At 31.2% G+C, this 20730-nt stretch overlaps 1 protein-coding gene across 5 annotated transcripts in view; it reads right to left on the bottom strand.

Annotated features, from left to right (window-relative positions):
• Nucleotides 1-20730, bottom strand: part of LOC114130867 (insulin-like growth factor 2 mRNA-binding protein 2) — a 47868-nt gene that overhangs the window by 10965 nt on the left and 16173 nt on the right. For 2 of the 5 annotated variants that reach the window (XM_027995936.2, XM_027995935.2), the window contains exon 3: nucleotides 9501-9650. The exons of 1 other annotated variant lie outside the window; for it this stretch is intronic. In XM_027995936.2, the coding sequence (XP_027851737.2) occupies nucleotides 9501-9650 (150 nt within the window). Of the gene's footprint in view, nucleotides 1-9500; nucleotides 9651-9777; nucleotides 11040-11142; nucleotides 11706-20730 lie in introns of those variants that run through there. 2 more of the 5 variants (XM_027995938.2, XM_050201952.1) reach the window with 2 other exon arrangements.

The raw sequence follows: 20730 nt of genomic DNA, 5'->3' as shown, positions 1-20730 counted from the left end.
TTTTTAACTGTAAAAGACAAATCAATATTTATTAATTTATTGGCAACATGCACAATATATGGTATGTATGTATATTGTATGTATGCGCACCATACCGTCATACAATATTATATCAAATACATTTACCGCTGAGGTTGGTTTTATTTAATTATAGTTATATCACCTTTAAAAATATTGTCGTTATCGTATAAAAAGTGACAAAAACGAAGTATGAAGTTATATAAAATTTAAATTTAAAAAAATATAATCACAAAAATATACATAGCGGCGACAATAAAAGTTTATATAGGTACTTATTTGTTTTAGGTTCAAAGTATTAATAAAATGTATAATAGTTATTAATTCTATTTAAAATTAGAGATATTATAAATAGCTAGGAAGTAATTTACATTTATCAGCTATTTCTATCGTATCCTGTATATTAATCTTACCGATTGCAATGACTTCAAAAACTTATAATAATGATTTTATCCATGCGCATACACAAAACAAAATAAAGATAAATATCGTGTTATTCGTCTTGTATATCTTTAGATATTATATAGGTTATAGTATAGGTATAATGTATAATAATTTTAAGTATTTATGTTAAAATTTCAATAAAAACATAAAAAAAAAAATGAAATAACTATTAATTCATTCAGTTTGATATAAAATAACTAGTATGCATATATATTGCATACATACATTTCAGGGAAAATTATCGTACAGATTAAACTACATTAAAGTTTGTAGGTTGATACTATTGAAATATATAACAGGAAAATAAAGATACAAATATATATATATTTATTATAAGTATATTATAATAGGGCGAAGATCAAAAAAAAAGCAAAAACCTTATATTTTGGAAAAATGACATAGTATAGCCGGGTTAATTAAAAAAATTACATTATATTTTATGTAAGACTGGTTTCTTTCGATTTCAATTTTTGTGTTTAGTTAAATGTCAAGGATATGTATATTATATCATATTCATTATACCTAGAATATGGGCTATTGTATTGAGAAACGAGGCAAGCTAAAAGACATAAATGGGCGGATCAAAAAATAGGGGGATATTGTAAGTCGACCTTGAAATCTTATAGGCATTGGGAAGAATTTGTTTTGTGCACATGCCGCCAAGGGTCATTGCCTAGCATTAGAAATAAATACTGCCTACACACGCACACGCTGGATATATTATAGGAAAAACAATATTCTCGATAACGTTCGTTTGAAAATTCGAAAACTATATGATCCAAAATAACGTTTTAATAAAATATGTATTTATAATACTGCAACTCCAGAGGTGAAAATTAATATTAAGCTAACTAAACCAGATAACTAATTGAAACTAGCAGAATTTAACAAGTTAAAAATGAGGGAATAATATTTAAAATACCGCCATGTAAATGTTATAATGTTACATATTTTATTTAACTATAATAAGTATAAGGTAAAGACATTATTTTTCATAAAAACGGTAACTTGATATAGTTGTTTCATATAAATACATAATACTCTGAACTACGTATATAATAATTCACATTTATATAATGCACCTATATACCTACATTAAAAAAGAAAAATAGTTTATACTTTATTACAGAAAAACATGACTGCATCTTTAGGAATTATGAATCGAATTTTTAAAACAAACATTATTAAGGAAAACGTCTTATTTTTTCAAAAGTCAAAAGTCAAATATTTAATATTTTTAACAAAGATCCTATAAACGTTAAACGACGGATTTAATTTTTGTTTTTTAATCGTTTAAATTTTATTATCTTTAATACAGTTTACTTAATTTAAAAGATTAAAAGTATAATCTATATACATGTATAATGGTATACTGAAAATGGTGGTGAAAACAATTCGAGATATGAGTCATAACTCATAAGTCTAGACTTTAAATACTTAAATGGCTGTGTCGATTAATATTAAATATATTGCTTCAAAATAGTTTTAGAGTACTTTAAAAAGGATTTGTTTTCTTTTCGTTCAATCTTTAATATTTTGATCTGCCTGTGTGCTATGTTTCATATGTTACAACTATAAGTCACGCCATGTTTAAATAAGCCACAGCGCACACTTTTAATAGTATAATTTTATAATACTCTTGGTCAAAATCATTCATGTTATGATTTTAATATTTTAAGTTATTTATAATACAAGTACATGGTACATATATACGTCATGTTAAGTGTATGTATTTGTGAGTAAAGAATAAAACTAAATAGATTATTGCTGAAGAGATATTAAAATAACTTGGTGGAAAGATGGACTCAAAGGGTTTTAATATTATTAGACGAACTTGATCCAGACATTTAGATTTTTTAAGTGTATAAAATATTACACAACATTTCATAATATTTTGAAAACCGTTTACATAAAATTTCAAGTTACTAAGAAAAAAATATACGTATTATACATTTACCAATTATGAAAAAGTATAATTTTCGATACTATAAATTATACATTTGTAACAACTAATTCATTGATACGAAAATAGTTCAGAATAAGGGTTAAAAAAATTAATGTTAAACAAGAATATTAAATACAATTAGTTTTAATTAAAAATTACAAATATTTGAAATAGTTCTATTTAATTGACAGTTTTCAATATTTTAATCTAAAATAACATTCATATGGATTCGATTAAATGCTAACAAAAATAAATATTTAATCAACAACAATATAATTAAACATTCATATCTATCTGCTCAATTATTTATTAGACTTCGATCACAGCACTATTTTTTTTTGTTATTTAATTTTTAATAAATGTATTAAAATTAATGAGAAATACACTTATACAATGAATTATGTTTTTTACTAATGAAAATTTGAGAAAATAAATGTAATAAAAATAGTGAATTTAATAAAATTTTAGTTATATTAAAATGCAATTTATACATCTGAACTTCACTTATTAAACTATTAGTACATTATTAATCACATTATTGCAATTCTTCACCTAAATATTAATAGAAATTAATAAACTATTAAATATTGTATGCTATGCTATAAAATCAATGCTTAGTTACCTAACAAGCGATGGTAATCCATAAAAAAAATCTATTTTAACAAGTATGTACGTAATTATAAGTTTTAAGTTAGATATTACAATTTTTGGACGTACGTTATACTATATAAATAATTTAAATATTAAGAAAATGCCTATTTTTTTATTTAAAAAAATATGTTAGGTATATTGAAATAACAACGTTCAAAAATCCATAAAATATCGTTAAATAATGTTATAATATTACGTAATATTAATATATGTTAAAACTGGTACTTTATTAGCTAGGTATCATAATTGTACTTGTCAACTCAAGAATTTTGTAGGGAGAGCCAAACGTTAGTGCTATAGGTAACTATAATATTGTTTGTGTACAGACTACAGAAAATGGCATGCAAGGTTAGGTTAGGTTAATTATGTCTCAGAGAAAACAAGGTAAGTTTTCTCCGAGACATAATTAAAATTTTAAATAATAGTAGTATGCCATAATCGATGAAATAATGAACCATAATACCTCTGTCCTCCATACTGGCATACATATACCTATATAAATATTCTGTTTTAGATGATTTCAACTTAAACAAACGAGAAAATTCGAAAATTTATTGTTATGATGAAAGCCGAGAAGAGAGTTTCTGCAATTAAAACCGTTACTAGACACAGACAGCTAATAAAATACAGACTGTTTTTAAAACAGACAATAAATTTGACGAGATCCAACCACCCAGGCCACGTCGATAATATTTGCGAAACGAAATAGTTTTTGATATAATGAGTGTTTCGTGATTAAATAATCATCATGTATTATAACCGTTGTTTGATTAAAATTATAATTAAAAAAATAAAACTAATCAATAAATTAAAAAATCACGTTTGAGAAGCATTTCATCGTTACTGATAAGTATTTCAAACTTATAATAAATAATATAAGATTTTATTTTATGTTATTCGGCTATAATTATGCAGTAAATTCACTAAAATCAAAATAAAATATAACACGAATTATAAACAAAAGTTGAAAAAAAAAATGCAAAACAAATCTATAAACAATGTAACATAGTTTCTTTAATACATGGTTTAATCTTGAAAATCCGATTAACTGTTTATATCTCTTTAGCGGGTTGCGCATAAATTTAATATAATTATTTAATTATTTTAATAATTATTTACTGGCCCCATTACGAGTTAGACGTTAATTGGACTGTCAAATATTTGAAAATGTGTTAAACTCCATTGTATGTTTATAGAACCTCTAAGATATAAAATAAATAATTTTATACGTATTATAATACACAGATAATATTCTAACTTCTAATCGCGATTGTTTTTTTTTTTTTTTTTTAATTTAGGATATCAGAACTGAGAAACAAATATCATACAAAATACAATACAAAATAAATAAAATATATATAACGAACTAACGATATAAGACAACGAGTAAAAAGTTATCTATATAAAAAAAAATTTTAAATCTGGTTGAACTGTGATAACTCAGATAAGTAAATATAAATGACGAATGGTGTTTTCAAATAGAATAAGACGTATAGTTTGGTGTATTATAACACGTCTCCAAATAATAAGTATATACCCTTCTATATAATATGAACTATAAGAAATATTAAGTCCCAATAAATATATTATTCTACAATTTAGTGTGGAGGTGGCGATTAGTATAATAATACTATCTCTAATAATAAATCATAAATACGATAAACGGGCGCGCAACGACTATTTTGTAGTTACTGCATGCGCGTATAGTACAATTATATAGGAAATATGAATATTATAATACGATCTATTACTCCTTGTGGCGGCGACCACCATATCGAAAACACCGGGCCGTGGCAGCAGCATCGTCCCACGCGCAAAAAATTACCTCCTCCCCCACGTCATATTATTCGCTTACCCCTTTCACCGTCCGCCCCCACATTCAAGCACACGCGCTGTCGAGACACACGAGCTATATGTTCGCATATATAGTAGGCGGCGCGGGCACGTGATTGTCCAGCCGCCGGTCCATCCCGTACGCAGGATCCACACCCCCGCGCTGTACAGATTATTGTGGATAAAACGCGTGCCCCATTGTACGCGGTTTGCACGCACACGCCAGTTGAAATTATAGACGGGATGATAAAAAAACGCGAAACACACGGAGGGCACCCGCACTGTATATATACACACGCACATAACTATATGACATACATATATATGTAGATATATACGCACGGTAATGAAATATAATATGCGAATCCGACCTCCTATATCGACTTGCTACTGCAGTCGGAGTGTTTTTTTTATTCCTATATTTTTATTGCCACACCGCCACTCACCTACTATTATTTTTCGTTATTTCATCTTTTAGCTCTTTTTACTCTGTTTTAGTGCTCGAAAGCTGATTAATGACTACATATATACAATTTGTGAATATTTTAATATACACACAACATTAATATATATACTCCTACACAACTCGCCATAGTATACATAGGTGTCTATATAGACATATACCCTCCCCTTCTCCTGGATTGGAGGAAGAGGTGATTAAAAGTTGACAACGGGGATACCACCACCGTTGCAATATTATCGATTAACGTGATATATATAATAGGTATACATATAATATATATTATATTGTATACATACCTTGACGTACCCTCACCCAAACATCACTACTGTGCAGCGTGTATGTGACGCCGACTAGGTCGTTATAATATTATACCTGCCATCCCGATAAATTTGTATTTTTTATTATTACTCGAGCAATTGCAGTAAAATCATATTTTTATTACGCGTTATACTTGTTATTTTACCGTAAACGTACATTTTGCTCATTTAGGCAGGACTGATGATTTCAAATTCTAATCTGTTTAATAAGTGTGAATAACGAACTAGAAAATTGGGACAGGCTTAGTAGGTTGTCGATACGGCTAATTGGAGGGAAGATATTGGAAATCTAAGGATCATTTTATATCGACTGTTCTAAAACCACTTAGTTATCCATTGAAAATTATGCGACGAAGCATATTATGTACCTACTATGCGCCTGTGTATAAAAGCAAGCTAAACGTGGTATGAGATTTGATATCATCATTCACAATTCACAATTATTATAATATACAACGACAAGGATCGTAATGTAATTTAAAAATCAATAACAATGATGTTTATAGAATACATATTTCATTGAGTTATTTATAAGACATCGTCGCAGTTTCTTTATCGAAATCCATGTAGAAAGGTGGTGTAATAATGTACTAACCGAAATATATTAATTTATCATTAATATGAATAATCATACCGTATGCATATTTATTCGAAAAAATAAAAAAAATATATAATATATTATACTTAATATACAAATAAAATTTTTTTATTCGAATACTTTTCTATGACAATTAGTGGCATTATGTATAATAATTATTTAAATACAGATAGGTAGAATATAGAAAATTAAACTGAATGTGCTTAAGTAATTTTAGTGTACCTAAGTTAATCAATCATATTTAACATTTGATTAAAAAAATATTTTACTCGATGCCAATATAAATTTATATTATAAGTAGGTACTTATTAAATTTTGGATCGGATGGTATTAAAAAGGTATGTACGTTTATTATTGACTACTTTTTCAGATCTTAAAATTTATTAAAATAACAAACAGTAAGATACATTCAGACACATTAACAGGGGGGTGTTTTGAGTGTTCAAACATAATTTAAAACTTGGTTTTTATGGTTATTTACTTATTCTATATTTTAATATTATTAAATATTATATATTATTATAACATTACATCGCGTTTGTGAAAAACCAGCTAAAGCAAAATAAAAATGTAATATCAACAAATTAAAATAATTAAAAATGTTGTACGTTTATACTTAAGTTCTACTTTTCAAAACCCCCCTAAAACTTTTTTCTGTGTACGTCATTGCCCATTGGATACATTATACATTATACCTATTAATTAAATAAACATATTAAGCAAAAACATTAAAACACAGTTACGAAGAATAAATAATGACCAGTATAGTAAATAATAATTAACGATTATATAGTTTTGAGAAATTATAATCATTAAAAATTAATTTACCTATTGTACAAACAGATATGTATAAATAGTGCTACACATTAATATTTTTACAATAAATTATTATAACATTTTATGAGTTTTCATAAGGATAATGAATTTTTAATATTCTATTCAATAATCTTCTACTAATGAATTCAAAGTGCAAATCATTTATCAATCACATATATTTTTCATACCGGACAGAAACCGGACAGTGTGTTCCCAGACTTAGCCAAGTAGCTAAGTTTGGTGATATATTTTTACCCGAGAAACCTAAATGAAAATGAAGAATATATTTTGTAGACTAGATATTTATTACGAAGAAGACCTGAATAAAATATATTATAGTCCTACTTCATAGAAAAAATCGTTAGTATAATCATGTCGTTATAAGATTAAAAACTAAAGTAAGACCAAAAAAATCGGTAATGATCAGAATTCAAATAGCATTTTGAATTCAAAATATAAGTATTCCGTTTGCATTCGAGCACACATTAGTTTCCAAAAAACGTATCTACGTATATAAATAAAAATAAAATAGGTATAATATAAGTATAATATAAATTTTATTTTATTTACACATATATGTGTACATAAATATTGACTTTCAGTTATTAAAAATATTACAATTATAATATAACATATAATATTTTTTATTTTAAAATATTGAACAGTAGCATTATTAAAATGCATACAATAAAAGAAAGTTGTTTACTTAATATTATTGATTAATTTTTAAAACTTATTATTTTTGTCATGTCAAAATTAGATATTATTGTTTGCAATCTTTCAGTTAATCGGCTTTCTTATCATTAATATAGGTATGCTAGAAAGCACCATTTGCGCCAAATATTGTAGCTCGTTCAAATGCTCTATATTCAATTTACATTAAAATATATAAGACGAAATTAGAATATTTATTTAGTTTCAAAAACCTCCAAAAACAGTACTTCATATATACTTTGTATGGGCCCTAGCAATCGAGCGACACCCAACTAAAAACTCTAGTCCTTTTTTAAAAACGTGAATTGTTCGACATACTGTACAAGGACGAACGCCAGCAACAATAGACGGATAATATTTGCTTTGATATAAACGGCCAAAAATTCGAAGATTAAAAAAACACTATTTCCAAGAAGCCCTGCCAAGAATAAAAATACACCCCGTAAAATCACACAACAGCATGGGCATACTACCTACAACGAAGGTATGGTACACCGTATTCCTTGAAAATACTACAGAAAATAAACAAGTTGACACCACCACTACCACCATTACTACTACCCCGGAAACGTATGCTACAAATTTCAAGGAAACGCGAAGGCTTGGCGTGCGTGGCTCGATGCGTCCAGCGCATGCACGATAATGAAGGCAGGGTTATATTAGGTATAATGTACATTTAGATTTTCACGCACAACTCGAAATAGACGTAAATAAGGGCCATTAAAGAGAAAGGTCGGGCGGAAGACTATATAATTTTATATTTTTTACTGCCCACACTATAGTCGTGTGCATCATATCGCGTACACACGCGAGCGTATAATATATAATGTATGCACGAAAAAACTAAGAAAGCACAGCTGCAGCATTCTACCACGTTTCATATATTACCCGAGTGTTATACATTATATATTATATCCATTGCGAGCGCGTCAATTACGGTCGCATTTCGAAAACGACTTCCGGTCATTGACCACTGCCGAAACGCGTATAGAGTACGGTCAGCGCAGTGCGCACGGGAAAACAGGTTGTCGCAAATCCTGCGATTCAGTATATACGCATCAGAAATTTGAAAGCTAACACGTAATTTTTTTCATCTTTGCCAGTTTGTGAGTTGAAACGATCTAGAAGAGCTTAGTAGACGTTCATACGTTCAAGTACTCCACACCTGTCTGGCCGGCGTTAATTGCATAAGAAACAAAATTAAGTCACAGCGTATTAAATTGCCCGGGCCTGCGCGTCATTGTATTTTGTCGGCACCCCAATTTCATATATAATTATTTTCGAAGAGGAAAAAACCGACGTGCTGCCGCCATGTTTCACGGGGTGACGAGAACCCTAGCTATACGAGTAAAAGCCTCATTCATTTGTCCATCACGAGCCACGCACACGCAGAAGCGGTCCCCCTCATTGACTACTGTTGCCGCCACTGTCACGACCGCCATTGGTCCCACCACGATAGCGTCACGCGTGATAACCGCAATGCGATCCCCGCTGCGGAGCGACAAAATTATTGAAAAAATAAAACCGTTTACTACTCGTCTATTAGAGAACGCGCATCTATTTCCACAGTACGTAAGTACATAAGAACCAGACCTGTACATTAATCGTCGCAATTTGCCTCGCAAAAATCGAACGATAAACATAATCAAAACTACAGCAGCAAAGGTTCAGATATTTATAAATTATAATATAATAGTTTACCTCTGGACGGCCGGCTGTCTCGGTTGGAATTGAGAACTAGGTTGGCCGAACGCGTAACCGTTGTAATCTTGAGTGTTACCCTGGTTGGCTTGCTGTTGACTCTGATCCATGTCGTTCGGGGTCATAATTACGGAGTGCGCCTGGTTCGAACTAAATACACACACAATGTTACACACAACACAGCCAACAGTAAATTACTTTAATATTCTATTATATGTTCTACTCTACTACAATACAATTGGGAATATAATGTAATCATTTATCAGTTATCACACACAGCTCGCTGTTACTGTAGCTTAAAGGAGCACGTGTCGCAGCGGCAATCATCGTCACCGTCTCCTATCCGAGGAGTTCATTCACGATCTCAATGACCTTACTCGTATATATTATCATATAAACGAGAGTATATAAGTTAGAGTCAGCCGGTATTATGGACGTGTAACGATGCAACCGTGTCCATAGCAGTACACGACATTTCAAAATAACCTATAATATTCTACGAACGTACATAATATCAACGTATCGCTCTGGAAGATCGACAGACGATTTTTACGACTACTATAGACCCACCAACGGATATACTTGTTGGTTAGAGAGGTAGGCGACGGAAGATTTTACCGCGACCGTGCTTCCACGTAAATCGATCCCCGTTCGAACGCGGCGACGGCAGCGTCGACGACTAATATAAACGCCCGACCGCCCGCGCGCCTCCCTCTGCCACCGCCGCCGTAAACGCATTACACGCGTACGATAAACTCGGCACGCCGCACACGCAGCCGGTCGTCGTCGCGCGTTTGCCCTTCTCCTCCAACGCGGCGCGTCCTCTACACGCACGCACACACGAGGAATGTGCGGCGAAGGCTCTCCTCTGTCGTAGCCGGTTAGAGTGTGTGTTGTGAGTTTAAGTGAGTGAGTGTGTGTGTGTTGTGAATATGAGAGAGAGAGATATATATAAGTGTGTGTGTGTGTGTGTGTGTACATCGCACATATTATAGTGCACGGCAAGAGGTGTACAAATCGCATAGTATTATTATATTTACGCCACAATGTCATCCAATATGCACGAGACGTTTGAAATGAGCGCGTAAAAGTGTATAATATTTTTACCTTACACGAGAGCAATAATAAAAAAAAAAAATAATACAGTAATAACATCGCGTACACGCGAGGCAGGTATGACGAGACAAGGGAAGCGTTTTTTCCCCAGACTTCACCTGTGAGCGAAGCGCGCCGTTCGCGAGGGGGTGGAGACGATCGGAATGTCCCGGCGGCGGTGAACGTCGTAAGCCACGTGTGGGAAATGTGACTTGTCGCGTGCGTAACGCAACGGAAAACCGCTACTGAGGGTGTAATACAATAATATTATATTGGACGGAAAAAAACGGACGACGACGACCCATATTATATACTATTGTTTTACCGTTTTCTTTTTATACCCGAAAAATATATTTAAAAAAAATGTATTAACGTGAGACGGAGGAACATAATATTATTCTAGTACCCGATCGACCGCGGTGGTGTCCACATATTATGTAGCAGCGGTGGCGGAGTAAACGTTTTCGAAATCGATCAAAAGCATTTACACCGCCGACGCCAGCGAGCAAACAAAATATTAATAATAAAGATAAAAAAAACTACGTACTGTTGGCTGTGTAATACTAATACACCAAGGTAGTACCTCTGGTACCTTTACATACACACAATCGAAGATGACGACGGCACAAAAAACAAAAATTATTAATCAGCGTTCGTTTTTTATTTTATTTTTTATATAGAAAATATATGTTTTTATTCCGGCGATGGCGACGTAGTTTTACTGAACCGCTTTAAACAGCGATTATCACAAAACGCGAACGTCACTTAATTAGACGACAAAAAACTAATTTTTAAAATAAACTATTAAAAAAATATATATAAAATATTTATGAGTCGGATATTATATTATTTTACAATTATAATATATACTGAGATACTACACTATATTATTGTTGTTAATTTACGTTACTATATTACCGGGTTCGTGAACAAATACCACTAAAACAACAACTGACGGTACACACTTAATGACGAAAATTTAATTTAATTTATATTTTTATTAAAATATAATAAATAAATGTACTTTAAATTTTATGATGTGATGGATTTTGGTCGGAGCGCACGGCGCAAAAACAACGTTACGGACGGACGGGCCGCGGTAGACAGAGAGGGAGAGAAAAAAAATACTTAAAACTCGTCCGAACTACTACATAATATATATATATAAAACGCAGTGTGGCCAACTACGGCGGTGTGTAGTCGGCCGCCGCCGACACCGCCGTCGACGACGTATGATGTCCCGAACGTAAACGTGTTTTTTTTCCTCTCTTCCTTGCTCGGTATTTTTTTTCTCTATTTCATTTATTTTTTACTATGAAACTCACGCCATTCATTATCGGCGTATACTTTGAACGGGATAACATCGGACCATTTCGGGAACGTCACACGAACCATGGTCCGATTGCTTGCGGCGTGGGGGTTCAATCGGTACAAATACAATAATAATATAATACAATATACGTATAATTATGGTATATTATATTCGTAATAATATTATTATTATAATAAGATGCACTTGTGTATACAGTATAATAATAAAACGCGTATAGATATATTATACAATATATTGTTTATTTAATGGCCCCTCGCGATGTGTACAATGTTTCCACAGTAATATATATATATATTTTTTTTTGAGGGGTGGGGGTTAGTTAAAAATTCGAAAATCCTGTAGAATAGGTTATTGTTTTCGTTCGAACGTCTGTTATAAGAACGACGCAATAAAACACAATAATATAGTAATAATATTAATTTATTATAATATATTATACTGTGTGACAGTGAGCGGCGACGAGTTTCGCGTGCATTATGTATTTGCAGAGCAAAATATTGCAGTTAAGTACTAGAATTATAAAACCATCTATAAAACGGTGCTCCTCCGCCGTGACATTTCTTTGACCTTCCGTGCGCGCATTTGTTATTTATTTTTTTACGACACTGGTTTCTTGCAAAACGCCGGCGACAACGCTTTCCCTCTGAACATTTCTCTCGGTGAGTTTATTACTCCTATTCTAAGACTATGAAATAAACGCAAGTGAATTTACGCGTATAAATAATAAGTAGATAATATATGTATAGACCAGTAAACTATAATTATATAATATATTAGTTGATAAATATACGAGAATTGCCATCGCCAGTAGCATTTTACAAACACAATAATAATATTGTAAAACCAGAAAAGAGCGTCAGCAATAGAAACTGCAAAGTGACGGGCTGCACGTCTGCGTGCAGGGATACTAGGGATAGGTAGTACTTAGAAACTGTGTAAAATACAATTTTCACGGTAGATATTTCTAAGAATGGTTCCAAGCTGGATTTACCTGAACCTCTCCTACACCAAACAAAATAATAAAAAAAATATAAATTCCATTAATCAGGTCAGAAGGCTCACAAAGCAAGACGATTTCGTGTAAGATGTTATATGAGTCTTTAGAATGCGATATTCTCCTCGGACACAATGAATATATATATTATACTATATATGTGAACGAAATAACGTACCTATATATTGTATACCGATGTACAGGACAAGGGCAAACGAGTAACGACGACGTTTGATAAACATTATATACATATAATAAAGTAACGTGGTGGGGGTGATGGTGGTGGTTTTGTGCGCATAAAGTATAATAAATATTTCGTATATTTTGCAGGTCAGGATTTTCAAACTACCTGCAGGCTGCAATAGAACGAGGCAAAAGACCTTGCGCCCGGATTACATCAACAAGCAATATCGAGAATCAGACGACAGACATCCCGTCAAACCTTGCGTTTTAATATTTTATACCATTCATATACACATACAAATATAGTTTGCAATAGAGTATATAGGTATTATAATAATGAATTATAATAACATAGATGTGTTGTTATTATGTTATTGTTATATACTACAGAGGAAGTGGATTACGTATAGATAAATTCTCATTAAATCATTGAAATCACGATTAATGGATAGTATGTAGCCCAAATGTATAGCACAAGAGCATATTATTATAAACAATGATTTCATTCAAAAAAATAAGAAAACAACTCATTCAAAGCACAACGGCGGTCATGTGTTATTACTTATTATTCGATTATGTAATTATTTAATATATATATTACATTGTACTTAATATTCCCATAATAAATATGTACTTAGCTGTATATAATTTGTAGGAAAATAAATATTTTGGACGTGGCGTTCCGTGCCTAAATGTTTTAAATGGGATAGGAATACCATCTGTTTCCGGTAGAAAATTACACGGGGGTATACGAAACACAAAAATAATGCCAATTCGCGTACATAATTCATCGTACTAAATTTGTATGCCAATTAAACGTCAAACATAAGAGTTGAAAATACTTTGGTAAATTTATGTCCATACAAATACACAATACGTATGCGGTTGTATCATACGTGTGTGTAGAAAATATTCGTACATAGAAAAAATTAATTCAATTTACACAGTCACAAACAGCACCACAAGGTATTAAGTAAGTAAGTAATTTATTTAAAGAGTAGTAGATATTTTTTGAAAATGTCGAAATTATACCGACTAAAATTCGAATAGCTTATCATTTCGAGTACTTCGACCCATTGAAAAAAAAAATCGTACACATAATATATTTATGTAGGTGCTGCACGCGTGCGCGTACACTCACACGTGCATATTATTATTTTGTAGTAAAGACTGGATGACACACGAGTCAAGTATTTTAATGAATATTTGTCATGTACAATGTATATGTGTGTGCGTGTGTGTGTTTCATATATATATATATATAATCATTATATATAAATATGTTCTCTTCTTAGGTTGTATACTAACAACAAATAAACATGTACATTACATTAAATAGAAAAGAGAACAGTCACTTAAAACGTATCATTCTTAAAATATCAATACACGTTACATATTATATAGGTACACAGAAATATTATTGTAAGTATATACTCCATTAATGGGTAACACAAATATACATCGCATCGGAATCATAAGAGAAAAATATGAACGAATAAGACATAAGAAAAATAATCTGTTTTTAAAATTATTTCAGCTTAAATTTCTAATTAATACGTGATAACAAGATTACTTAGTTGCAAGCTTATTGAAACATAATAAGGCACACTAAATACATTAAATTTTATTTGTAACATAATTTACGTTCAACCAACTATTCCTAATTATTATAAGTAGGTAGATATCAAGAATCATTTATATTCAAATTTATGGTAATAATTAAGTCGAATTAACAAATTTTGTTGATTTTACAACAGACGACAATCATTTATGATCGAATTGAACGCAGATAAAAACAAATTCAATTTTCCCAAATTAGATACTACTATATTCAACTATGGTCAACTATATTATTATTGTATATATGTACCTATTTTAAGCCAGTATTAATTTTTACACTCTAATATTGTAAAAAATGTATGCTTTATTACATTACGCAAACTTATATACAAGACAAAAGTATATAAGTAAAAATATATATTCATTATAATATGCAGAAAGTTGTGTAATGAATTAATAATACATATATATATAATAATAATAATTAATAACATACATAAAGAAAACATTAATATAAATGAAACTGCCATCGATTTATGTTTTAAAAAAAACCAAATTGAAATTAAAATAAATTTATTCCCACTAAGTTTTGAATCGTTTATCATACGCGCGCACGCCGTTGCGTGCACCCTGCTTGAATCAACCCTCATGGAATATACTCGAACCATATATATATTTATATATCTATCTATATATATATATCATATGCAAAGCACTCGTCATCGTACAACCCATCCGACGGATATATACACGGGGAATATAAAATATATATATATTATGTGTGTGTGCGCATACAGACGCGAAAAAAATGCCATATAATATAATACGGCCGGTAATGAAATCCGTTCCGTTCGCCATTTTGAGTGCGTATAATAATTGATGTTTTTTTTTCATTCTTTTTTATATGTGCTTTGCACATTTCACCACGCGTACATTGTATGCGCAACTACGTACATAGAAAATGGCGAATTCGAATTAATTTTTTATTAAAATCAGTAAAAGTATTACATGTTATAAAATTCCATATATATTATTTCAGATAGGAACGTAACACAGTATAATATACAGTATACAGACACCCTCATACAGTGCAGCAGCCTATTTCATAAGGTCATATAAAAAATACATTATACCCGATAACATACCTATACCTACTATTTTTTAATGCATTGAATCTGTTCAATAACTAGTATTATACATATTATATAATATATATACAGAGTGATTCACTAAGCATGCTTAATGCTTATCCCTATTTTTTTCCAATTAATAATAAATTTATAAAAATATTATTTTTAAAATTGTTAATCAAATATGAGAATTATATTAAAGATTTTTTAGTTATAGAGTATTCTGTGGTGATATAATTTGCTTATATTAACACATGATAACCACCCTTTTTTAAGATTTTTTAAAAATGTTGATGTTAATAAATAAAACTTCAAATGTTTATAAAATTATGCAGTTAGTATTAGAGTAACAGTTTTATAAAAGCTGCATATTGTACTTGTATTATAATAATTTCAAAACTAAAGTGATAATAAACACAAATTTTCCGAGTGGAATAAGAACTATAAGCTAAATAGTTAACCTATTTTATATTTTTTATAAAACGATTACTGTATATAAGGACTATTATCCATAAGGTACCTACATAAAGTTTAAAAACGCAGAAGCTTTTTGTTCGAGTATACATTTAAATCTGACAACGAAAAAATATCATCAAATCAACATCTTACAATAGAATAAGTGTGTTTCCATTTGGAAAAAAAAATAAAGTTTGTATTGTCACAGAATACTCCTTTAACGGTAAAAAAATCTAAGTATTTTAAAACATGTACTTTCAGTGTATTTAAAAATTCTAAAACTTAGAACATTAATTATTATTTAAGATTAAAATGTTAAATGAGTGAATATGCTCAAGCCAGGTATATCGAGTAGAATTAAGTTTGTTTTCGAATATCATAATTTATATTTTTTATTTAACAACAAACAACAATATAAAAAGACAGCGATTAGATAAAAATATATTTATCACATTGACTACGTAATTATTTTAAAAATCGCAATTTCATTCAATCGTTAGTACCTAATTATGATACCATCTCGTTTAAAATAAATGTTATTCATTAAATACTTAATTACATTCTCCCGTTGCAACATGCATCAATAACTATGTGTGAAAAAGCTATTTATTTAGTCTTTTCGACAATTTCAAATATTGTATACGGTATTTTTTTTATACAAATATGAAATATTCTGGTAAATGCGCTAGCGAATGATATCATTGAGCTATTGTCTAAATTCGGTTAATTGCAGTCAAGTGAAATATACATATAAATATATTATAAATGAAAACTATATTATTATCGTTCACAATTTTACAATTAGGTATTTTATTTTTAAATTTATTTGAAATACAAAAATATATACATTATTTATTGCAACAAGTATAATTGAACCGTGACATTTAGTTTTATACGATTAATATCTATGTATATATATATTTAACCCTAGTTAGGATAGATGGAGTCGCCCGACTTTCAAATTATGCAGTAGGTATTTATTAGTTATTTACATAATATAATAGTGGTTTTGGCATATATTATACAGTATAAGAAATAACTAAAAACTGTATAATATATTTAAAAATATATAAATTAATACATTAAAAAAGTATACGGGAATATAATATAATGTACATCAGATTAATGATGTTTCCCATCGACTTAAATTATTTTAGACAACAAAATGTGACAAATTGTATTAAATTTATACTTAATGTTTAGCTAGCTAAATATAAATTATTATTTGATAGAATTATATTATTAGCTGATGGTCTATAATTAAAAAAAAATTGTTATTTTCACAGCTGTTAGTATTGCCCAAAATTCCATAGATATCTACCAGTATTTTTGGGAATTCCTGCTGGAAAGGGAATATTCTATCTAAAAATTTCTGGGAGTGCTAACCCTAAAAACATCGAAAAGGGCATAAAACAATTCACTATATCATGTTTCTAGTATACATGGATTTCAAAACAAAGTATATTCTAAAAAAAGTCAACCATACGAGAATTAACATTATGAAGGCATGTAGGTATTAATACAGTGATTAGATACCAAATTATCTTTGTTAAGTCGTCGTGATTCATAGTTATAACTTATAACTGAATTATAAAATACAGATCGTCAACTAATTCACTCCAGAACATAAATAAGTAAACTTATTATATGTTTACTAAAATATACAGTATACTTATTACTTACTATGCTTATATAAGCAGGTTATAAACATTTTTTACTGTTTCGCTTTCGTCACGAAACCGAATAAATTGTACTTAAACGTTCATCACTGCACGCAAAATACACATTATAATTATAATCATTGATAGAAAAATTTGACATTTTTAGTTGTGCTTGTTTTGCAATGCATATATATTAGGCACTTAAGTACCTATGGGCTATTATACATTATAATATTCGTCGACGAATACATAGGTACACATATACATAAATATATTATTTTGATAAAAATAACAATAACAGTAAATGTAACGTAAAACGATATGAGGATAATATACATTATATATTATTATTATATTAAAACATCTGCACGTCGGGACCGCGCAAGAATATAAAAGATGCGATCGCTCAGGAATTATATACCTAAACGAACTACTCGTAAGTGCGTGCATAGGATATTCCGTATATTGTGTATACAATGTAGGTACCTACATGCAAACGTCACACGCAAGATATGATATACAATATAATATTATTATACTGTATAGTGTATAGGTACATAATAACCATGGCGGTTAATGTGTGAAAAACCGTTAAAAAACTATACACACGCGTCAAAACACTGAATACCACGGTTGTCTTCTTGGCGAGTAAGACGGGGAAAAAAAAAACACCGGAAAAAGGCTCGTGCGTTTCGACACACGTGTTAAGATACATAACATCGTCGCACTACCCCGTCCGCGCACGTACCTACCCGAAATATATTATTATCATTATTATGTACCCACAGTGTATCGGCCAGTGCTGCGATGCACGTGCAAAACAAGAGCGTGCGCTTTTTTATTTTATTGTTAAAAGGGAAGTGGGTGCCCCCCACACATAACGCATTATCCGACCGGAGCGTCCAGTACCGGTTCGGCTCTTTTATTTTTCCGTTTCCAAAATCCGACCACCAGTTTTGTGGTGTCCGTCGGGCACTATATATTGTATATCATTACCACCCCCGCGATTGTCCTGCGCCCCTATTTAAATGCCTCGCGCACACGTCATGTACACCGTCATCCAAATATAATGGTCAGGGATTTCCGCACGCCCGCGGTCCCCTCGAGTGTACGAAGCGGGCACGTTCTCCGACGCCCCCGCCACGTCCCGTCCGGCTCGAGCCCGACCGGTCGGCTCGTACATATACGTACGACGCCGCCGCCCACGCACGTACCCGAGTGACGGGGACGGCGCGAGCGAACAATGCGGAAAAATATAAAACGGATTCGCGCCGGGACACAATGGCCGCACTGACTGCACACTCACACACGGGCATATTATTATAATACAAACACAGACGGTGTTATAAATTTATAATATAATAATAAATAATACACACACACCACACACACACACATATATACATATATATTATATTATTATAATAATTATTTTAATATAAATATATATATCATGACGTGTAAATGGCGGCGCACGCGAACGAAAGGGGTAAACCGGGGCCCGACAAATTTTCGCGTATAAAATAAAATGGCGATTTGATACCGCGGAGGAAGCGCGAATGTTGCTTTTTTGCTAGAAAAAAGTGACTTCGACCTGTGATATATAAGTACATTGTATAATATAGAGCTGGAGAATACATTATGATTGATCGCACACAAATCTACCCGCTTAAACACAAAATATTATTATGACTTTGTGTAGTATAGATCATCATCACAATATATAATGTTATAATACATATCAAGTATCAGTACTTGATCACTAGGATCAAATCATAGTTTTTTCGACCATCAAACTTTTGGCGTGACGCGGCGAGCATTTTAAAATAATGTAATAATAATAAACGACGATAGAACAAAATATGTACATACATATTATACACGCGTGACTGCAGTCTAGTAACTGCGACAACAGCTCGTGGTCCCCGGAATTTTTGTACTTGGTTTACGGTCGTTTTTTAGTAACGATTGTGGTTCCGGTGGGAACGCGCGGGTTCTCAAACGGTTGAAATTCACTTCTGGACCACTTATATAATATAAATAATATAAATGAGTGTTATTTGTAAATTTCGACTATTATACGAGTACACGCCACACAAGCTAAATTATGTAAATTTACGACATTATTTTTTTCTTAGCAGTACGGACTATGCAACTTGCTTTTGTATGATATACTGGTTATACTATATAAGTCGTAAACATCATAATGTATACCTCATAGGTCTAGCGGTCGCACACATAAATATCGAAGGAAATCGCGCGTGAAAATTGCGACGGGCGTGTGGACGACGACGAATGTTTTATTATAAGCGCCGCGGCTGTATATTATTTACACGATATAATGAATATAATGGTAATATTTTCGTTGAACCAACCGATGGTTTTCGTGAGGTGGGCCCTGTCATAGTTCTGTAGCAGGAGCGGCCGAAACGAATCGACGTTCCTTTATAATATACTCGTATACAATAATAATATAGTAGGTATAGATATGGTTTGCTATTTAATTCCGAGGGAACGACCACCGCCGCGGCGCGGTCGTTATAACTACGGACTGTTATCATCACGCGTGTATAAATTGTTCGAATTATCAATTTATTTTTATACATAATATATACTATACCTACTGCAGCTACTTAGACCACACATATATTTAATGTGTACCTATAATATATCTAATCGGACGAGTATATAATATAATGTTTACCAGGCGTTGCTCAACGTACACCACTTCACATTAATAACATTAAATTATCTCTTTAATTTCTTAATTAGGTACTAAAATCACAATTAAATTTGAACATCAGTGTAGTGAAACACT

This window comes from Aphis gossypii, chromosome 2 (assembly GCF_020184175.1).
Source record: "Aphis gossypii isolate Hap1 chromosome 2, ASM2018417v2, whole genome shotgun sequence".
Taxonomy (NCBI): Eukaryota; Metazoa; Arthropoda; class Insecta; order Hemiptera; family Aphididae; genus Aphis; species Aphis gossypii.
The sequence above is the reverse complement of the archived record's forward strand: the minus strand, read 5'-3'. Positions and strand labels throughout refer to the sequence as shown.